Source organism: Lonchura striata, chromosome 5 (assembly GCF_050655825.1).
Source record: "Lonchura striata isolate lonStrDom1 chromosome 5, ASM5065582v1, whole genome shotgun sequence".
Lineage (NCBI taxonomy): Eukaryota > Metazoa > Chordata > Aves > Passeriformes > Estrildidae > Lonchura > Lonchura striata.
Genome location: NC_140707.1, coordinates 50,776,482 through 50,798,341, shown reverse-complemented (window position 1 = coordinate 50,798,341; position 21,860 = coordinate 50,776,482). Strand labels below are relative to the sequence as shown.

The following is a 21,860-nucleotide window of genomic DNA, read 5'->3' as shown; positions in this document are numbered from 1 at the left end:
AAATTCAGGATTTCATTTTCTTTCCTCAGAAAGATCAGGAGAAAAATCAAATTCATTAAAACAGCAATTATTTTCAGATTTAGACCTCTTTCCTGGTTACAACATAGTTAAAGCAAAGCATTTGCTTTGAAACCTGTGAGGACAAAAGAAAGTTTTCATCAGCAAACCCAATGCTCTGCAGAAGTGATATCCAAGCATCTATGAAGAATCTGTACCACTTTTAATAGTGTGGACTATTAATAATTCGTTTTTTAAATCAAGCTTAGCATACTTATCAAAGGAAAAGAAGGGTATAACTTATGGTCTTTGTCACTCTTGATCATGTATCTCGATGATTCAATAGACTTATGAATGGAATTAAATACCCTGATAGGGATCAGTGTTGACTAAAAGACATATTAAGACCAAAATCAATTTTCTAGGCTGCCCCTCAAAAAACTCTGTAGTACCTGTTTTCATATTGAGCATTAAAGACAAGTTTTCCATACACTGCTACCTCGAGCATTACAGAACCAGCCAACAGAATTCATACTCACATAGTAAGGAAAACTTGACAAAACTGAGAAACTAGAATCCAAACATAATGATATTCCTGCTTTCCAGGAACATGAACTCCTAAAGGCCAGCAAGACCTGGGGCCTTAATGGATCTATCTATGAGAAGAAGAGCAGGTGAAAAATCTAGAACACAGGACACGTTCCGGATACGAGCACAGTATGTCTTCCAGGAAAGGATGGTTCTGAGCACTAACATGTGAACACAGACCACATTTAAAACGTCAAACAAAAACCATACTATATGGTCCACCAAGAACACTGAGTTTATAGTGAAATTTATTGTTTCTGCTTCCTAATACAATAAGCTACAAGGTACATACAGTATAAAACGAGAACATCCACAGAGCAAAGGTGATAAACATTCTGTGATGGTACAGTGGAGGTAACATCTGTCTAATCCTTCCACTTTATCCCACAAAGAGCAGCTAAAACTACAGACCCTCCCCCTCCCTCCCCTCCAAAAATATTAAAAAGTAAACTTTCTCTCTCACTTAGGAGTAGTGGGATTCAATGAATTTTTTGAGGGCACTGGTTATCTGCCAGTATCTCAAGAAAATTGCTGAAACTAAAGTAACAAAAACTGTGAAGGTGGGAGTGACATGACCCATGTAAGATGCTCATGACACCTTGGTTCACTTCTCCACAGAGCAATTGGCCTGTAAAGAAAGGAAAAGTTTGTTATGTCATGTAAAACAGCAATTAACATGGTTAGAATTCAGATATAATAAGCCACACCTGAACTCAACAGGACTAGTAGGCACACAGCTAAACTATTCTAAATGGAACCACAAGCTTCCTTGTAATAAGGTTAGGAGGTCTGAGAGCTGATAATCCTTCCCCCTTTATTGTCAGGTGCTGTACAGAAGTGTGCATGTTGACACAGGCACAGCTGACACCTATTATACAAAGCTCCAAATCAAATAACCTTGTCTGGGAGAACTCTAACAATGGGGTCAACTGCAGCCTCAACTCTTGAAAAACATCAAGGCTATCAATATTGATGAAACAATGGAAGATGAATATTTACCTTAAAGGCACAAAAATCCACTTAACCACTCTTTCATATATACTTGGTGCGGTTGAGGGCTCTCTCGGCAAGGTGACCACTTTCATCTGTTATCTTCTCCCAGTCGGTTTGTCCAACAACAAAACCGATGGCCCTTTTCCTGTCAGCATCTTTTTTTTCTTCTAGATCTGCCCATCGCACCTATGGAGAACATCCTATCAGTACAATAATCTTCCAAGAAACCCTGGTATGAATTTAGCTTTCCACTGCAAGTAAGAATACAAGAATACTAATTTCTACTAATTTTCCTTAGAACAGGTAAGTATTATTTTTTTCTGATAGGTAAAGAGGGAAATTATTTTTAATTGAATATACCAGGTATTCTATGGAGTAAATGAAAGGTACAGATGATAAACTTTTTCCATTTCAGTGCTATAGTTCTGAAAGTTGAAGTGGAACTACTACAATTATTTCTCTGTTCAAAGCAACACTTTCTGCAGGAAGAATTATCCAAGATTAATTTACTGTTTTAATTTTCTGGGAAATCTTTCTTTCAACTGCACAATGGAAACATCTAGAAGATGATTATGAAACTACAGAAAGACAGTGTTGAAGAGTAAGTCAGCAATGAATAAATGAATGAAGGACAATTTTCTATCTTACATAATATATTTCTATTTAAATTTTTCCACTATTTCTTCATACTAAGTAACTTTTTCATACATATGTTATTTCCTCATCTTTACATCTCTTTATCTGCATTGCACTTCTTCATGGTAATGCAGATCCCTTTAATTTATCCTGTTCAACATACATAGTGACACCCCCAAAACAAGACACTGATGGGAGGGAGAGAGGGAGAGATGCAATGAAGAAAAGCTCCAGAAACTCAGCTGAAACACACCATTGCAGGACAAGAAAAAACAGTAAGTGACAGAGCTCTTCTTTGCATACTGACTAGTCTCATTCAGGACCATATGTTACTGGGGAATGTAGCCTTATCAATTTTCTGCCAGCACATCCCTGTCCACAGTCTACCTGGATTTTCCCTGACATTTCTACTGATAAGCAATGTCAGTTTTCTTCCACCATCATCGCCTCTGCCAATGCCTTAAGTAACTCCATTTCTCTCAGATACTGCCCAGTACTCAGTTTTCTATTTGACATTACAGAGCAAAACAATACCAAAACACTGACAGTTAATTCAAATTACTTCTAGTGGCAAAAGCTGCTCTTTCTATTTTGCAAATAAAACCAAAAAAGCATAGCCTCTTTCTATTACTTTTTTTGTCTCCTTCAATGATTTTCCCCCTTTTTTCAAAACAGAACTTAAACATGCAGCCCTTGGTATTCAGACCATGTCACGCATAGTTAATCTGTATTATCTACAAGTCCTAGCTCTGTTATAACTAATATGTTTACCTCTGGAAACTATAACTAATATGTTTACCTACTTGCAAGCATAATGTCTTACAGAATCGAACAGAACAGCAAAATGAAAAGGGAGTCAATGAAATATTCATAGACATTGAATGACTTGATATAAACTCTCCTTCACAGAGACCATTAAAGGGTTATATACAGACAGTAAGTCATTTGAAAATTTATTACCCTTTTCTTTCCAGGTTCAGAAGCACGTGTATCATAGTCATCTGGAAGCTGCAGATAATCTTCTATTCTGCTGGCAATTGCTTCCCAGTCACGCTTTCTTTTAGTGCCAGTCCGCAAACCATCCAGCTTGTCTGAGAACAAACACAGAGCCTCAGCGTTAAGGGAGATTATTTTTTCTGTTATTCACACAAACAAGACAAGAGTGGAATTTTTTTCAAAAGAACAAGCAGCAGAATTTGTACATCCAGTTTGTCTTGACATGTGTAATGATGAGAGTTGAAATAAACTAAAGAAGACTCAACACAGTTTTCAAGTTTTATTGATCTTTCATGTTAACTGTGTGGCAATAACACTCAGTGTTGTTTTCTATATGAGGGAGAAAAAGTTTGCTCTTCCAGATTTACATGGAGTCTGTCCTTACAGGTACAATATAGCCAACAATAGCTAGGAACCACAGATCCATCTTTCTGTATTTGAACACAATACTAAAGCTGTAGCATTTTTTCCCAAATTTGAGGATCGATACTGTGTCAAACATGGCATACATGCAGTTTCAGCAACAAGTGGCAATTGTATAACTTAATGCATCAAAGACATGTTTTTGAGATACTGTTTCTGCTAAACAAAACGCTCCTTGGAAAGCCTGATCCTTCCCTTTCTTTTTCTCTCCCCATACGGCAAACCACTTAAAAAGTCTTCCAGGACTGGGAGAAAAATATCTCAGAATCTTTTCTTTCATGGTGTAAGAGGTCAGTCATAATTATTTGCGCAGTACATTTGTCCAACAGTCCTCATTTTCTTCTTTTTCTTATTGAACCAATACATGAGGAGAAACAATTCCGTTCCTAGGTTCTAAAACATTGTTCCACTTTAGACACTTATTCTCAGTAAAGAAAACAAAACCTTCTTGAAATTATGTGGCAAACTGTCTTTGGAAAGGTGATGAAACATTCATAGTAAGATTATGAAAAACAAAACATGAAAAGGAAATCCGGCTCTACAAGTCAAAGGAAATTCTGTTACTTCTTTCGATGTTAACTACCAATTTATAAGCCAACAATTCAAGTATGTGTAGAAGGAACACTAAACTTGGCAATTACATTCATTAAATCATTACCAGTGATGTTAGAAATACTGTTTCAGAAGTCACTGTTGTAATTAAATTCACCCACAAAAGGCCTCAGAAATAGATCAAATACAAGGCAACATTATTTCCTGGATAGCAGAAGATGTTCAACAGGTATGTACTTAAAGAAACTCAGTTCAGAGATGAGTTTTTTACTTAATATGGGAGAGAGAAGAGTAACAATGGAGATAATGTGAGGGAATGGTACTGTAGACATGCTAGTATAATTTAAAGTCCATAAATTAATTAAGTTATTTCTCCCTCATATACCTCAAAACCTTTTAAAGACTCCACCTCTGCTCCATTTCCCTGGAACAGATACAGAATTTCTTTTAATAAAACAATATAATCCCCATGCTTCCTAAAATAGCTAACATTTATGAAAAATGTTCAGAATATTTGTATCTATTACATTATTTAGTTTATTCTTTTGCTCTAAGTTGCATCTGCCAAATTTGATGCTCAATCTCCACAGAAAGGCGACGCTCCCTCTAGAAGGCAAAATTGATTTATACAAAATTCCTGTTACTCCAGCTACATTCAATCAGTGCAGATAATTTGTGGCATTAAGCATTTCCAGAAAAAATTAACACTGAAAAGGAGATCAACAAACTCATTGAGGAGTGTTTAGGACCATGAAGAAGTGAAAATGGAGGAGCTCTCTGTTGGGAAGTACCTGTAGACAGACATATTCCTGCTGGAAGGAAGCCTTGGTGCAAGCTCACCTTATTACCGATGTGAAAGCAAGTCAAGTCTCCCACTCCCTGCTGTGCACCAAACAACTGAAAACACCGCCAAGAAATGTGTACTGTTCAAATGTCAGTAGAGAGTTCAGAAGCTGTTCTGAATATGCAGTTCCCCTCTGTCCCTCTTTTTTACTGCTACACAGGATTTATTTAAAAAGTTATGTCCTTCCATGTTTGAAGCTGGATTGCTTTTCCAGAGAGGTCTGCTTCCATCCATACTATTGCAGTTCAAGGTACATATGTCATGCAGCAGGCACTACACAAATGTCAAAAACCTGCCATAAAGGATTATTTCAGAATATTCTTTTCTGAAAATGAGACAAGGTGTCATTTTGTAACACTGGTGCTTGTGATTCAAGATGTCATTTTGTAACGCTGGTGCTTGTGATTATTTATGGCTGATGATTATTTAGTGTTAAACTACTGAACACCATTTTATCATTTCATATTAAAAAACAACAAAGCAGAAGCATTTCTGAAAACCCACAAAGCTTAAAACTCACCTTTAGAATTTTTAAAGTAATATCTGAAAGCAACTAATTTAATTAGCTCCTTCAAAACCTAAATAAATCAGTCTGTTAAATTTCGCCCTTCTTATACAAAAGCCACAAAGTTTTATGTAGAATCCCATTTGTATTCTAGAGCAAATTTTACAATGGTATCAAAGTTTCAGGTACACCAGAGATCATTTCTCCATTCCTGACAGTCTGTAGAACTTGTCACTAAGCCACACCTTGAAACAGAGTATTGTACTAAACACTACAGTCAAATTTTAGAAATTAGAATCCAAAATTTAGATTTCAATATAAGAATCTTTGTGCACTATGCACTGAGAAGATACATGAATAGACTTTCAGAATGAAACTGTGGCTGTGCACAGCACATCAGGAAATGATAAATCACACACATACTCAAAAGGAATGTAAGAATAAAGTAAATCTGTGCTGAAGTGAGAGCTCTGGGGCATATGTTTGGCGATTGTCACAAGTGAGTGTTTGCAGCCAGAACTCAAAACTTTTCAGAGATTTTCTGAGGTTTATTACAATCAGCAAGACTTTACTGTGCTCTCCTGTAACAACTTCTATTCAGAAAGAAAACAGAAAGGGAAACAACACTCAGAGCATCATTTTTGAAGTTTGCACTTATGTCATTCGGCAAGTGTGTGCCCTCTGGGACTAAAGCAATAAACCTAATAGGCAGGCCAGCTCCCAGGAAATAACTCAGTTTTGGAATAGCTAATGCACTACAGCTTACATGCCTTTCCAGAATTAATTATAATTGATCACCTACAATTAAGCCTTATTGTGAACTAAATATAGTAATTCTTACTCACAGACTACAAGTATTTCTAACATACACCTTAAGCTAAACATTGACTGCTGTGGCAGAGTAATTTTCCAGAGAAACTGCATTCTTTACACAGGAATACCTGACTTTTTAAAAAACTAAGTTCTGTCAGAATTTAATCTATAGACCTAAATATATATGAAACTGAATCTAGAGGGTAGTTATAAATGTAAAATTGTGAATACAGATTTAATAGAAAGCCCTTCTCAGCATCTGGATTTGTGTCTTGCAGCATGCTAACATCCAGTTTGTTAATGAAGTTTGACTGTTAAAGGATTATTTCAACAGCCTTGTAAGTAATTTCAGCATAAAAGTGACTCTGATGCTTGCTCCCCATTTTACATTTAAGTGGATACCATATAAAAATAATGTTTTATAGGTTATGGAGTTTTCATCATGGAAAGAAACACAACACAGTCCTTAGCATGAACTTCAGAAATAACTTTATATTATTAAATAAATCATTGCTGATAATAAAAATACATACCAATCCTAACATAATTGTGTAACTGCCTAGCTGTTTGGTATGCCAAAATCATTGAATACAAGGTGCCTCTGCTTATACTGCAGGTGCCACAACATGTGATATAATCCATAACTATTTCTATGACTTAAAAGAGTACAGCAGGAGAAGAGATGGTGTAGCTAAACCCTTAACAGCAGAAGGTGAAAGGCTGCTTTATGTAAACCAGACCTCCGAATGCTATTTCTATGGTGCAGTTGTGATTTTGGTTATTGGAAAGTTATGATGCACAGGGCTGTACCACATGTGAAGAAGCAAACCTCAAAATGTTAAAAGCTGTGTCCAATTTAGATATTTGTGACTTCTAACGGACATGATACAAAAACAGCAGTTCTGAGCAGACTGCCCGGCTAAAACCTTAGTTTAGAACTTTTACTGTTCAGTAAAAAAAAAACCACAACAAAACGGATCAAAATGACCAGAAACCCCTTTGCATGAATAATCCTTTCATCACAGCCATGGTGCATGCATTTCTGCCTGAAAGTTCCTTTTGACTTTGACAGAATCCTAATATCAGCACTAATGAGAACAAAAAAGTACAGCAAAAACCATGCCATTGTGCTCTTGGAAAGTCCATTTTACATATTACTAAGAAGAATTCTATTGCTCTCCTAGAACCGCAAAGCATAATGAACTTTTCAACATCTTAGGCATTGAAAAGTTTAAAGATATACTAACACCTAATCATTCAGAAGCAATTTCAAAGCATGCCACTACTTTGTCCTTTGAAAAGTGATAAACATCTTCAATACAGTTCAGCTATGAGGCATGTCTCCAAGAATGCAAAAAGTTACTAATGACACATAGGAAAAAAGGTATGCAATATGAAAAAGAGTAGAGCGTGATGTGAGTTGACTCTTTGCTTATATAAAAATAATAAACACAGAAAGATGAAGAATATAAATACTGTTTTTTAAAATTTGAAGACAAAGTACTTTCCTTGAACAGATGGAATAACAATTAATGAGAATATAAAACAGTGATGATTAAAAAGTAGTAAAGTCGCCTGCCTCTGGCAGAAGATAAATTCCTGTTCTGTAGAGACGCTTTTGCAGTTTCAGACACATGTATGAAATCAATGCATTTATTTGTCTTTGTAAGGAGGCACAGTAAAAACAAAAGTTCAAGTCTTGCAAACATCTTTAGATAGCAACTATAAGAAACAGGAAAAAATAAATACCCACCTAGCTTTGCCTCAGAAGTGTCCATCTCCCATTTGCTTTTCGGAATGTAACCCTAAATCATACACAGAAAGAAGCTCGGAGGATTAGAGAGAGACACACATGCATATCACTTTTGAACTGGAAACAGCATTACAATGGGAGTTTAAGGTATTTCTTTTTGTAAGGCACAATTCTCATTATCAGATGGAGACCAGTTACTTGATATTTCAGAACTTCTGCATCCACTTCCCATTCAGTGATTTCAGTAGCCCTTGCAAATCATTACAAGAGTGCTGCCCTCTGCAAACACAGAACTCCAGAATGAGTCTGAGAGACAGCAATGGCACTGTGTGCAGTTACTGTATTGTATTATTCCAGGTGGCAAAGTCACTGCAACACAACTTTCAGGCATAAAGAATATTCAAAGCTTTACAAACACAAAAAAGTTACCATAAGTTTTTATGAACACATTCCCAGATTTAGTACACACAAGCTTCACTTACACCTCTTGAAGGGACATACTAAATTCATGTATGAGTGGTTAATCCACAATTAAACTATTTTTTTTGTTTAAATGAGAGTATCTGCTGAGTCACGAGGATTTAAGTATTACTTTTCATTTTAAATGGTACTCTTAGCACAATGATCTTATAAAACAATTTTGCTTTACAAATAATGTCACCATGTGTAATGATCTTTAGCCAGTTTATTCTTTGTAAACGAGCATAATGAAAATAAATTTGGCAAAAAGGTATTTATTTTAGTTAGCCTCTTGTTATATTTTCTTTTTATATTCTTTGACAAGTAAATTTTTACTAAGTAACCTTCATTTCAGCTGTTCAGTTTTGGTATAAAAGTACTTATATTCCTCTGCAACCACATAAAAAAGCTCAAGGTAGTGAACGGAAGCCCTCTGAGACAATTTAATTATTTGTTTAGAATGTTTTTTAATAGAGAGGGAAAGAACTACTCTAGAACATTTCAAGAAGAAAACAAACAATCCACAAACCAGTTTTATTACACTAACTTCTTTCCTGCTTTATTTATAGGTTGCTTCCACTGTGGTAAAAATATATGTGTATTTGTTAATACTATGTGTTACTAAATTAGTGTACTCCAGTAAATTCCAGAGAGCCACACTGCATTTGATTATATTCAGCACTGCTCTTAAAAAATCCTTGAATGACCTTTTTTCTATCAAGCATGTATCAGTGAATTGAGGTTATCAGATCTCTGGATTTTCTTGGTTTTAATCAAATCTGTAATTAATGCAAACCAAAACAGTTTGTGCTGCAATATTTCCTTTTAACAAATAAACTTCATGTATATACATATGTTTATACATTTAAACCAAGTTGCGCTTCAAATATTTCTCAAAGTTTACACCACAGCTAAAACCCTGCATTAAACAAAGTGATGTGGGATACACTGATGAGAACACTAAGTTAAATGTATCAATAATTCATACCATCAAGCACAGAAAAGCAGGAATTGTCTGAATGCTTCAAACAATGAGAGTTGATAATAGCAAGAAGAGTGACTTTGATGGTGTGAAATGGCCTATTATGTGCTGAATCTAAACAATGTCCTGGTCCTCAAATAGGATAAGCAAAGATTCAGACTTTATCCGTTGGTATAAAACAGTTGGATATTCAAAGGTATCTGCCAGATGGCGGGAGCTTCAGACCTCCCTTTTCTCACAGGATTAAATGCAGCAAAACCAATTGCAGAACCCTTATCAAATGTTCTCAAAAGGGCAAGAGATACCAAATACAGTGTCCTGCTCCACTTTCTGGCTAACATAATTCTCTGAGATTAGCCATCTGACTGAATTCCAGAGATTACACACAGCAGATAATGCTCTTTTTCATATCTTGTGAATCTGAATAGAACACATTCTAATATGCAGATTGCTTTTTGCTTTCCCTTTGTCTCAAAGAAAAGGCCTGTTGTTATAAGTGCTGTACATTAGAACGCTCCCCAGAACCCATAAACACACACATTCACACACAGATTTATACACAGATGTCTCAAAAGCTAAAGACAGCTTTCTCTTTTAACTATAGCTCATGGAAATGGGACTAGCAGCCATATTCTTGTTAACATGGATGCATCTTTGAAATGTTCTAACCACACTTTATGCAGTCTCATATTCTGTGCCAAAGAAAAATTTAGTAAAGAGAATAAATGAGGCATGTTGAAAAAACCAGACGTTTATTAGAATCCACTTTTCCTAAGCTTTTTAAAATTCTGATTTCAACTGCTTTCTGACCTGCCACTCCTGAGGAATAGTAAATTTCCATCAAGGAAAAACACTTTGCTCAACTCAGACATTTTTGGTTACTTCCTGTTTATTGAACTTTAACTGCTTGGTTGTGGGCACCAAGATTTGAGACATTCAACTCATCAAGCACGGACCAGTTGTAGCTCCAACACATACCAAGAAGTTACAGCAGGAAGCCTTTCGTAGCCTTTCAAATACATACCTAAAAAAGCCAGCCCTCAGGGCAATTCTGTAACCTTTATTTATCCAAGAGACCTAATGCCTCACCTTGGAAGTACCACCTGACAAACAAAGTCAGTCAAATGTGGCAGAAAAAGCAGATTTCATAACTGTTATCATATACTGTGACAGTTGAGGAGAGTTCTTTAGACACGTGAAAGGAAATAAGTTAAATTAATCTTTGCCCATTGTTCCCATCCCTCCACTTTGTGTAATTCTTAGATTATCTGGAAGACAGCACTATGATGTACTGCAACTTAAAATGTCTCTATGAGGCATGTTACCATACTCTACTGACAATACTGTTTGTAGCACATACTCACGTATTCTTAGAAATAAATTAGGAAGAAATAATATGATTTATAATTAAAGTTCTCCTAGAAAGGTTTAAGTAAAAAACTATTATAAACATGTGTGTAAAGATCACACTGCTAAGAATGCCAATGGATTGGCATTTGTAAGACTGAGATTCTCTCTCAGACACATTAATGAACAATCTGTTAGGGATGGCTGATGTGTCTCCTACCAGTTCACTTTCTTCTTCCTCTGCTGTGTCCTTCTTGGCTTCTTCTTTCTGGTCTTCAATATTTGCATCAAAATCCTCCATCTCCACCTGTTCCAAAGCACATGCACAGACTTACAAGGCACTATCTGGATTTTAATTATTTTATTTTTAATAGAGTAAGCAGAGGTGTTCAAATTCAAATAGAAAAGAAAGAATTAATATTTGAAAGTATGATGATGAAATATATCTGAATCCTATGACAACTTTGGCTTTCCTAAGAAGCATGTTCTCTTCTAGCAACAAAATGACAAAGAATATTCTTTACAAAGATTTTCTGGGGAAAAGCAAAATTGTTAATTCCCTTCCTTCACATGCATTCCTTATGTTACCACTACATGTAACAGCAAGATACTTATCTTGCTTTCCAATCATATTTCAAAACTTGTAATCTCAGGAAAAGTTCTTAAACTTGCCATTTATATATACCTGGAACGGCGGAAGGGTTGTCTCTGCATAGAACATCTCTACTAAGCCTTTATCTTTTCTGTATTTTCAAATCATAACAAACAATAATTGCAACCACAGAGTTCAGCATAACAAAATAGAAGAATGAAGACATAACATCTAACTCTGCTCATCTAATGCAATACTTTATGGGCTCCACAGCTGTACTGGGGACCCATTCATACACTCTGGAATATATAAAACTCTCCAAGTCTGTACAGTTTTCTTACATAATTTGCAAAACCTTGTGAATCCCAATCTGCCATTCTCTGAGTCTACTTTAGAGTGGAATCTTTTATTGTCATCTTAAAGATTACTATTTTCCAGTACAAAGAATTTGGAGATGCAATAATAACCTCCTAACATGATGACAAACTGCAAAGACCCTCTGTCTACTTCAGCAGTTCATCAGTTTCTATGGCTGTGTCAAGAGCTGCTCTGACAGCAGCAAGCTATGATTCATTCACAAAGACCACACAACTAACACACTAATTTATGCCCAGAGCTCCTGACACAACTGCCAAAGAAGAATGCTACAGTAAGCTGATACACCAAAGATCCATGTCATGGCAAAATGCAAATGAAGTGAAAAGGCAATTACAACTTTCGGCTATATGTTATTTATTTCTTCATTCTCTGCTAAATGTCTGTATTTCTCAAAACAAGGACTGAGTTAAAATTTATTTCCTTATCTTACTTTCTCCAGCTGCTTTCTCAAAACATGATCTAAATAATTCAGTAACCTGTAAAAAGTGCTGAGTTTCATTTAAGAGTGCAAAGATTCTCTTTAATCTCCTTAATTGATATTCAACAGTTGCTAAGAGCAAAGTGACTTCAACTCCTGCTCAGAGACACCGAAGTCTGAGCTTCAAAAAGGTGATTAAACGTAAAAATGTACCTTCATGTTTGGAGTAATCCATAAGAATAACAAAATACATTTTCCTGACACAGCTATTCTGGCTTTCTAAAGTGCCTTGCTGCGACCACATCTTTGTCTGCTTCATATTTTCAGTATAGTCACATTGACCTAATCTGCATTTTTAACAAGCACAGAGATTCTCACCTCTTCAATAGCAGCATCCTGCAACAGAGAACGAATATCCAGGCGCATCATATGGCGTGGTGCTGCCTCCCAGTGATCAGACATCTAACAAAACACACAAAAATGAAGCACCTCTAAAAATCTAACAGATTAATTGGAAAATTTGGTTTCTGATTGCTAACAGGATGTATCTGTACTTCAGGAATTTTAGTTTAATCAGAATCCCACGAAATAACTACCAGTATTTCTTAGAGGAAAAGTGTAAGCATTATGTAGTCTATAGTTTTCAAACAACAGAGGGGCCAAATGCACAGTATGACTCCAGATGTATATAGTTACCCTGCTGATATCCTTGAGCTTGCGCCCATGAATATTCCTCTTGGAACACGTCTGGTTATCTGCACTCATTTCAGCTAAGTAGACCTAGAAAGAAAAAGACAGTGTTAAATATTGTAAACCAATTATTAGAGCTCTTTTTCTACCTTATGATACACTCTGCAGTTGTACACTTTAGGAAAGGTAAATTTGTAATTGTAAACCACAGCATTTTTCCTGAATCCGGGAGACACTTTCCATTCAAAAGTTTAGAAACATCAGCATATGGCTGTCAGCAAGTTCAAATACTATTTAGACTCCATTACCTCAAACCCCTTTGTTTTTGCAGCACTCCAAAACTGTTCAAAGTGTCGCACTCTATCATTGATAGCATCAAGGATAATGAAGGGAAAGAAGCCATCATCCAAGGTCTTTTTGAAAGTTTTAAACATGCTGGTACGATAGGTCTCCTCCATATCAGCCTCGTATTCGTACTCCATCACCTTTACCAAGGACAAAAGCATTAAGAAAGAGGACATCTATAAAATGGCTAATATTCAACACCTGAATGGCATGACCACAAAGTACACTGGTGTGAGAAAAATACCATTCAGGTCAGTTTTTAAGAATTTGCTCATACTACCCTAATATAACCCTAATTTATATTGGCTTGTTTTGAAAAACAGCTCAGAGACCTCTGCACTCTTCCCAACTCACAAACTGGAATTCTGATTGCCACCATTTTCCCAGAATGTCTTGTTTTTTTGTCAAGAAAAGCAACAGAATTAAGACTACCTTCTTTTTAACTTTTTTCCCTGTATCTGGGTCTCTCTCCTCTTTCTCCACTTCAGTGATAAAGTAGTCATCCAGGCTGAGCACTCTTGGTGCAGGTCCTCCACATTCTACTTCCTTATCCTGGGAAGAAAGCAAAAAAAGTATATACCTTGGCTGTAAAAATTCCCTTCTGCTACACAGAATCTTCAAAATACTTTTGGTCAACAGCAGTTCCTTGGCTGTAAAAATTCCCTTCTGCTACACAAAATCTTCAAAATACTTTTGGTCAACAGCAGTTCCCTGATCAATAGTAAAAACAAGAAGAGAGTAGTATCCCTCCTGCTTGCTAATACTGGTGGAGATTCACACAGCACATGAAGACATGGAAAATGAAATAACAGACTTGAATTCCATGGAAACAGAAAGCAAACAGTAGTGGAAACATGTAAAAGACAAGCAGCACTACACAGTGAGTGCCTGTTTACATACCCTGATGAGTTTTGCTACATGTGTCTTTCCACTGCCAGGTAACCCTCTCATGATGATCACAATCTGAAACAAAGAACATGTAAGAAGATATGATACTGTACTACATTTAACAGACTCTCTTTTGCAAATATTTTCTTCTGGAGAATTATGTGCTGTGAGCTCACACTTTTGCATATCACTAAGCACCGACTGGCTGTTTTAGAAATCAGGCTGTGAGAAATGGTAGTAGTTCCACATAATTCAGAGTTTTTGATGTTAATAATCTCAGCAGTTTAGGCTGCATGTTATAGATCTGGTTCAGTTTCATTAACTTCTTTTATTCAACTGAATGAAATGTACCTAAATGTTTTATAGCCTAAATTGTGTTCTTTTTTATATAACATGGTGCATTGCCAAATCTCTGTGTAAAGACAAGTCTTTTCCCTGATACATCAAAAACCAAAGTGAAGACCTCAGAAGAGGCCAAAACACCTTAATATTACACACTAATTTGCTTTGAGCATTCCAATGAAGTTTACCTCTCCTGTAGACTCCTAATAGCTATGCTATAACACTCCAGGTATTTACAAAGGAACCAAGCTCATTTCCAGAGCTTCCTCAAATGTACACTTGTTCCCAGCATATTACATCCACCAGCATTTTATCCAAATGCAGATCTTGCTGCTTTCAGAATATATACTCACCCTCTCTGGCCTGCTATCCCGTCCTGGTGGCTTTAAAATATCATCTACATTTTTAGATTCTGGCTTCTTTTCTACTCGTGGAGCAGGTGGTGGCTGACGAGGCATTGATGGAGCAGAAATAGGAATCCTTTCCTCAGGGTAATTTCTACGATCACCTTCAAATTCCAGTGTTTGGACAGAAGAATTTTCTTAGTTCAGTAAAATAAAAAAATTAAAATGTTCTGAGGTGACTTAAATGGACCTTTGTTATTTTAAGTTAAATTCACAGATATGTCCTCAAAATAATTAACATTTCTAATTTTAAACCTATTGCAATGAAAGTTTTTAGCAGAGTATACAACTGTTTAATTTATGATCTCAGCACCACTGAGAAACAAAATTAAATGCCACCACCTAAAAAGATTTTCCTGAGTTTTATGTTCTAAACAAACAAATACTGCAAATCAATTAATCTTCTACAATTAATCTTAACCTCTGCAAGTCCATTATTTTTCATAATATTCTAGCATGACTTTAAGATAGAGAAACTGTACCTCCAAACATGGAAGGCCCATGATCATATGCTGGACGATCTGTCTTTCGTTCATATGGTGGTCTTTCAAAACCACCTCGCCTGGAGGATGGATGGTCTTTCTTGTCACGGTAAGACGGAGTTCTTGAAGGTGTAGTAGGAAGAACCCTGCCAAAAAAGTATTTTGTGTATTTTTGTGAATTTCCACTGTGAATTCCAGAGTGAAAGGAACATGTACCTCAGAGGCAAAACGGACAGCCTGATGTGCAATGCAGCCTCAACGGTATTGATTTCCACAGTGTTCCAAAATCCTACCTATCATCTCGGGGATGCCGCTCTTTTTCAAATCTCTCTCGTTCATAGTCCACAGAACCTCGGTCTCTGTGCAATTCCCGCTCTCTCTTGAAATCCCGATGATCTGTGTTGGAATTACCTTGACGTTCAAAATAAGGCTCACGATCTCTTTCTCTGTTGTAGCGACCTGGATGCTCTGAAGGGAGAAACCCATAGAAATCCAAACTACTATTTTGGAAAAAGAAGGCAATAGGCAAGAGTGCAAGAAAAGTATATGACATGTGAGCTAGGATGCACCTAATCAGACACTTTTTTCCAAACTGTAACAGAGAACCATACCATGCAGTCCTACTCAAAGCCACAAAACTGAATTTTTAAAGTGGCTAGGTTATTGACTGCAATACTCCTCCTGAAAATATAAACTCTTATTCTTCTGGACCTTTAAAGAGAATAAAGTGGTTGCAGCTTAAACAAGAGTTATTTAGTTTGAACAAGCTTTTAGTGTCTTACAATTTTTTTCAGAGCTAACTAATGTTGGTAAGCTAGCCAAGCACCTCGTACCTTTTTGAAATGTTTGCCTGTCTGGTAAAGGTTCTGGACGAAGGGTTACCCTCTCCCCATATGGAATCTGTTCCACTTTACTGGTGGTTATATCTGGTTGAAAATAAACAAAAATAAATTAATATTTTAAAACACGTCTTGCATTTTCTTTCCTCTTCATGAAAAGTGACCAGTCAACGGCATTAAAAGTGACTACAAACTACCATAATTTCTTTTAATGGATAATGCAAAAAGAGCTTTAATAAACAGCACCATGGTTTTTAAAGGCTGAAGTGGGTTTGTATGTGTGTGCAAGTAAATCACTCCATCTTAGCAATAGGGCTTCTGCCTTTTCAGGTGAGTTCAGGGAGCATGCAGTGTCAGAAAATTATAAACATTAAGATGCTCAGTAAGTTTCAATAACTTACAGAGTTACTGTAATGTCAAGAACAGCAACAAAGTCCCACAACAATGACATTTTTTCTAACAGCTTTTAGTAAAACATTTACTTAATGAAACAGATATGGCATCCAGTCCTGTTATGGTACTTTAGAGAGGGAAAAAACAGTCTTTAAATGACAACGCACAATTTAAGAACTTATTTATGACATTATTTCACTCACGTTAAATGAGGAAGATCAAATCTATTTAAAAACTAGTGTTGAATTTTAGCTTTGGTAAGCTCAACAGTAAAATCAGAACCCTCTGCTACTTATGCATTAAACAACTGTAGAGGGTGTATGCCCTTCAGAGCCAGACTGTCTCCCTCTCTGGCTAGAGGGTACCTCTCACCCATTGTGCAGTATATAAATAATGTAAACACCAGCCACATTCTGTTTTAAATCACTAAGTCACACCTAAGAACTGTAACCATCTGAAGTACCTTCTAGCCCAGTTATTTCCATACTCACCTACAAAAGGATTAAGAGAAAGTCACAGTATCAACCTAAATATAGTACATCATTTTGTATTTATTAGAAGCACCCATGGCTATATACCATTAATGGAATAGTAGTCATGGAATATACACTGTTCACCAACAAGAAATAGTTCTTTCTAAAAGCATCAAGAAAATCACTAAACTCAGCGTCTTAACTGGTTAAAGGTTCAAGACTCCTTATAACTGCACTGCTCAGCATTACATCATTAATGCACTCAAGTCTGCACATCAACTGCAGAACACGCATACTTTGCATGGCACACTCCTTTAATAAAAAAAAAAGTCAGGAGAACTAATTAGCTCTTTGATACATATCAAATACACTGCAATGCCCACCTCGCCCGTGGCCATAATCCACTGTCTGCTGAATGATGGGTGCTTTAGGAACTGCTGGAATAACCGGAGAAAGGGACACTGGTACAGCTGGTGGAATGGAGGTGTGGACGGCAGGTACTTTCACAGGTGAAGAGACAGGTGGAGGCATCATCGACTCCTGCTTACACAACTCGTACTCCATATTTGCACCTTTATCCTCATTTGTGTCCCACAGTCCATGGAAAGAGTCCTCATCCCAGCGTTCCTGTTCCACAGCAGAAGGTGATGGTTTTAAAGATTGACCATGACTTGGGGTTGTAGTTGGAGTAGAAACTGGAGCGTGTGGCCTTGTCATAGGAGTAGTAGGCCTTGCCAGTGGGGCACTTGGTCTTGTCACAGGGGTGGGCTGTCTGAACAACACGGGAGGCTTTATAATAACAGCAGGAGAAGGTTTAATAGCTTGGGCTTCTACTGGTGCCTCTGAAGATAGCTGAGAAGAGACCTAGATGCAGAAAGCACTTTTAATGTAGATCTGTAAACTAATCTTCTCTCATCCTCAGTATGTGCAATGGCAATTGGTAGTCAAATCATACACATTTTCTAGTACCTCCATCAAGGTGCTACAGGTAGGAGGACTATTTTTAAAAAACTAGTGGCCTGATTTAATTTTGCATTTTCTCACTATGTGAAGGCTTAAACTACTGATTTTCTTCAAAATAACCTTACCAATTTTAGCTCCAGTAGGCCTATCTCTGTTCAAAAGTGTCTACTGTTTATTCCCAAACACTCCTGCTGTCTGCAAAGATTCCTGCTGTCTGTGTGAAGGCTGAAAATCTGAAAGTAGGACAGCTTGGTGAGATGCAAAAGGATTGATAAGGCCAGTTTCTTTGTGGAAACCACTGGAAAAATTCAGAGAGCAGAAATACCTGGAAAAACCTTAATAAAATCAATATCAGAAGAACATATGAAATTGGAAGGTCTTGCCTAGTTGAAAACAAAACCAAACCAAATCCTTCATGAACCAAACATCCACAAGAAACTCCACACGTTCCAAGACTTTTCATCATCAGATGTCAAGTTACAGGCAGCCTTATTAGCAACATACAACAAAAATTGCAGGACAGTTGTAGATACAAAGCTGAGCTCTGTAATAACAACTCAAAGTCACAGCAGAAATATCTTGAGGCAGGAATTCCAAGAAAGACAAAAGTTGTTTGAAAACCTCCAGGTAGATGAGTGAAGTAGTCTGAGTTACAAAATATCAAAACAGAGTAAAGTAGCTTCCTAAAGGCATCAACATACCTGCAGTTCTTGGTAGCAAACCAGTTCCATTATTTTACTTTACAGACACTGTAAACAAGGAAGAGGTCACGTAGACAAAAAGAAAACTTGCAGTGCCTCATTCACTGCATAACACTTCTCTGGATAGAGGGACAAAAAAGGCTAGTCTGGCTAAATGTCAGACCCAGAAGACCTTATGGCTAAATTTATTGGTGTGAGTAACTTTGGGGTTAAGATGTGATGAAGAACAAAGATGGTGCATCAACTCAGATATCTCCTCCAATACACATTTAACAAAACTGTTTACTCATTCTAGGAAGGATTTATAAACCCGGGTTGGCATGACTGTAGAAGTTCAGTTGATTTCTGAATTATCAAAAACCCAAATACAAGCATCTGAGAAGTGTTCCCAGAACTGCACAGGAAATTAAGTGGTAGAGGAGTAGTTGCACCACAACAGGATAGAGCTACACAAACATGAGTTTCCATCGACTTCATGATATTCTAGAAGGTAGTAAAAATTCCCAATACAAACAGCAAACAGAATGCTAGTGCCCATGCTACATTGAAATATCTCAATATCCAATGGACACATCCTCAAGTTTTTCCAACTTCAGAGATAGCTCCTGAAGTAGGAAAAGCAGTGCATATTGAAAGAACTTAAGCAAGGAAAAATGGGGTCTTCTTGTGAACCTTACATCCCTGTTTTAGGGGAGCTCACCTCTTTTTGCACATTATTCCACAGCAATCTAGACTGTTGAACCTCATGTGCAACCATCCCTGATGGGTTATACTCAGAAGACATGGTGGACTTGTAGGTGTAGAAGAAAGGATAACAAATGACCTTGCCCCTGATAAATCACAGTTGTACCAATTACCAAAGAAGAATAGCCTCGCCTTAATAGGCTCTGACAAATAAAGATAAGTGTGATAAAATGGATGGGCTGGCCAGTCAGGGAGACCCTTGATGAAAAGGACCTTGAGGAAGTAGAGAAGCCTTGAGGAAGAAGGAATGATTCAGAGAGACACATTCAAGAATGAAACAAGAAAGAGAGTTGCTGCTGTAAAAGATCTGCTGTGAGGTCAGTCTGGGTCTGATAGAGCTGGAGCCTGCTGCTGGAGCCTGCAGTCATAGTTGAGCTAGGTAAAACCCTGTGATCAGAGGCAGCAAGGAAATACTTGCAGTCGAATTCCAGGAGGAAATAGCCAGCAGTCAGAGTCTGTCAGAGAAACCAACAGCAGGAGTGTGCTGTAGTCAGTCAGGATAGCTAACTGTAAAGAAGAATAAAACTGGGATCCTTTTCACATTGTTAAATGAGAGTCTGTGTCTTGGCTCATTTCCACCCCTAACGAGAGGTCTTCTGCAACAGACTGAGTAGAAAATGCTTTGGAAAATTTAAAGAAACTAAGAAGTTGTTTCGCCTCAACAGAAGACAGCTAAGGTTGTAAGGATTGCTGGGGAGGCATTCACAGAGAAATTTGGCCATCAGTGTGTAGAACTGGTTCAACATACATAAACAGTAATTACTACCAACATGTTATCAGTGTAAGGTAAATTTACCTGAAAGGCACCTGGCCTTGTGCTTGTGTTTTGTAATCTTGGAGAGTCCTGGGTGGAAATGTCAGGTTTGAACTCCTTCAACTTCTGTAGCTGCTCTTTTTGCTCCCTGCACATGCATCATAAGAAAGTGTTGTAAGTCTCTAGCTTAAATGAAAAATTAAAGAAATCAATGCTCATGGCAAGAACACATATTACACTACCATCACAGACAAAGCCCAAAAAAGAAAAGCACACAGGAGGTTTTACTTGGGCAATGCTGTGATTCAGAAATCCCTGTTTCACATCCACCTAGCCATGGAGGCATTTTGTGTATTAGCTGCATGCTTTTCTATCACAAGTTTCCTGAGACATGTAGTTATGCTTTTGTGCTTTGCCAGAACCACTCTATTTGAACAATAAAGAGAAAAGCTGGATTTTTAGCTTCTGTCAACACCTTCTGCAAGAAAGAAACCCTTGGAAAGGCATACCTTAAGTGCTCTCAGTTACTTACTCTGGTTCACATGGTAACAGGATTGCATAAGAGATTCCAATACATAAAAAAACAAACAGTGAGTGTAACTTTTGCTTCTTTGGTTTAAATGCTATCAAAATGCTGTTTGCTATATCAAAATGCTATTTAATATACAACTAATACATAGTGTACAGAGCAGAGACCAGATTCAGCTGTATTACAATCACTGGATTACAAAGTTCTAGTGAATATGATCTCCTTTCCCTTCAGTTTTTGTTAGCATTTTTTAATCTAGGTTTATAAATTATTAATAACTCTATATTGAATAATAACTGTGTATTGAAGCAGTTTCTAAATGACAACTAAGAATGGGATCCCTCTGTAACAAGACATAACAGAAACCACCCTAACCAATAATGCAGCTATTCTGTTCAGCAGAAGGGGAACTTGGCTCAAAGAAAAGAATCCTCAGCGTTTTGTAAATACAAAGAGTAAACTGAGCACTACACTAAATCACAAATACAGAACAGTCTGCAGCTGAGACCATGCTGTTTTACACACAATAAAAGCAAAGCCAGATGAAGGCTTTAGTTTTGGAGATGAAAGCAGTTATGTACCACACTACTGGTATAACTCTTGGCTCAAAAAATCCCCATAAAAATTAATAAGTAATCTCCATAAAGTTGTTCCTACTTGTCAGATTTAAATCATCTGCCTGTAAGAAATAATGAGAAGTACCAGTATAACTAATTTGAAGATTAACCCTCATATTCTATTAAAAATCAGTATCATGTTTATATTTCCCCTTTTTACCAGCTTTGAAAGATGTATATGTAACTACTTTCTACATAAAACATTTAGTGACTATGTTTAAATTATTTAAGCAAGCCCTAATACATTTCTGTCATAGTGATTCCCAAACTATGGTCCTTAGCCTATGTGACTGGCTTGCAGCTAGTCACAATAAACAGTAAAACATATGCTGGGCAACAGAGGCAATGGGAAAGTCAGGAAGCTGAAAATAATGTTACTCCAAACTTTTAGCAAATACTACTTTAGAACACAGATTTCAT

At 36.9% G+C, this 21,860-nt stretch overlaps 1 protein-coding gene across 9 annotated transcripts in view; it reads right to left on the bottom strand.

Moving 5' to 3' along the window:
- Nucleotides 1–816: 816 nt before the first annotated feature.
- Nucleotides 817–21,860, bottom strand: part of YLPM1 (YLP motif containing 1) — a 36,520-nt gene continuing 15,476 nt past the window's right edge. The window contains exons 6-21 of one of the 9 annotated variants that reach the window (XM_031504975.2): nt 20,337–20,442; nt 17,516–17,996; nt 16,261–16,353; nt 15,721–15,895; nt 15,428–15,573; nt 14,895–15,082; nt 14,212–14,274; nt 13,744–13,863; nt 13,275–13,451; nt 12,973–13,056; nt 12,655–12,738; nt 11,109–11,195; nt 8,101–8,152; nt 3,175–3,305; nt 1,585–1,764; nt 817–1,213 (exon numbers count right to left, since the gene is read on the bottom strand). In XM_031504975.2, coding sequence (XP_031360835.1) covers nt 1,618–1,764; nt 3,175–3,305; nt 8,101–8,152; nt 11,109–11,195; nt 12,655–12,738; nt 12,973–13,056; nt 13,275–13,451; nt 13,744–13,863; nt 14,212–14,274; nt 14,895–15,082; nt 15,428–15,573; nt 15,721–15,895; nt 16,261–16,353; nt 17,516–17,996; nt 20,337–20,442 — 2,134 coding nt within the window. In that variant the 3' untranslated portion in view covers nt 817–1,213; nt 1,585–1,617. Of the gene's footprint in view, nt 1,214–1,584; nt 1,765–3,174; nt 3,306–3,987; nt 5,355–8,100; nt 8,153–11,108; nt 11,196–12,654; nt 12,739–12,972; nt 13,057–13,274; nt 13,452–13,743; nt 13,864–14,211; nt 14,275–14,894; nt 15,083–15,427; nt 15,574–15,720; nt 15,896–16,260; nt 16,354–17,515; nt 17,997–20,336; nt 20,443–21,860 lie in introns of those variants that run through there. The other 8 variants (XM_077784025.1, XM_077784026.1, XM_085580572.1 and 5 more) reach the window with 8 other exon arrangements.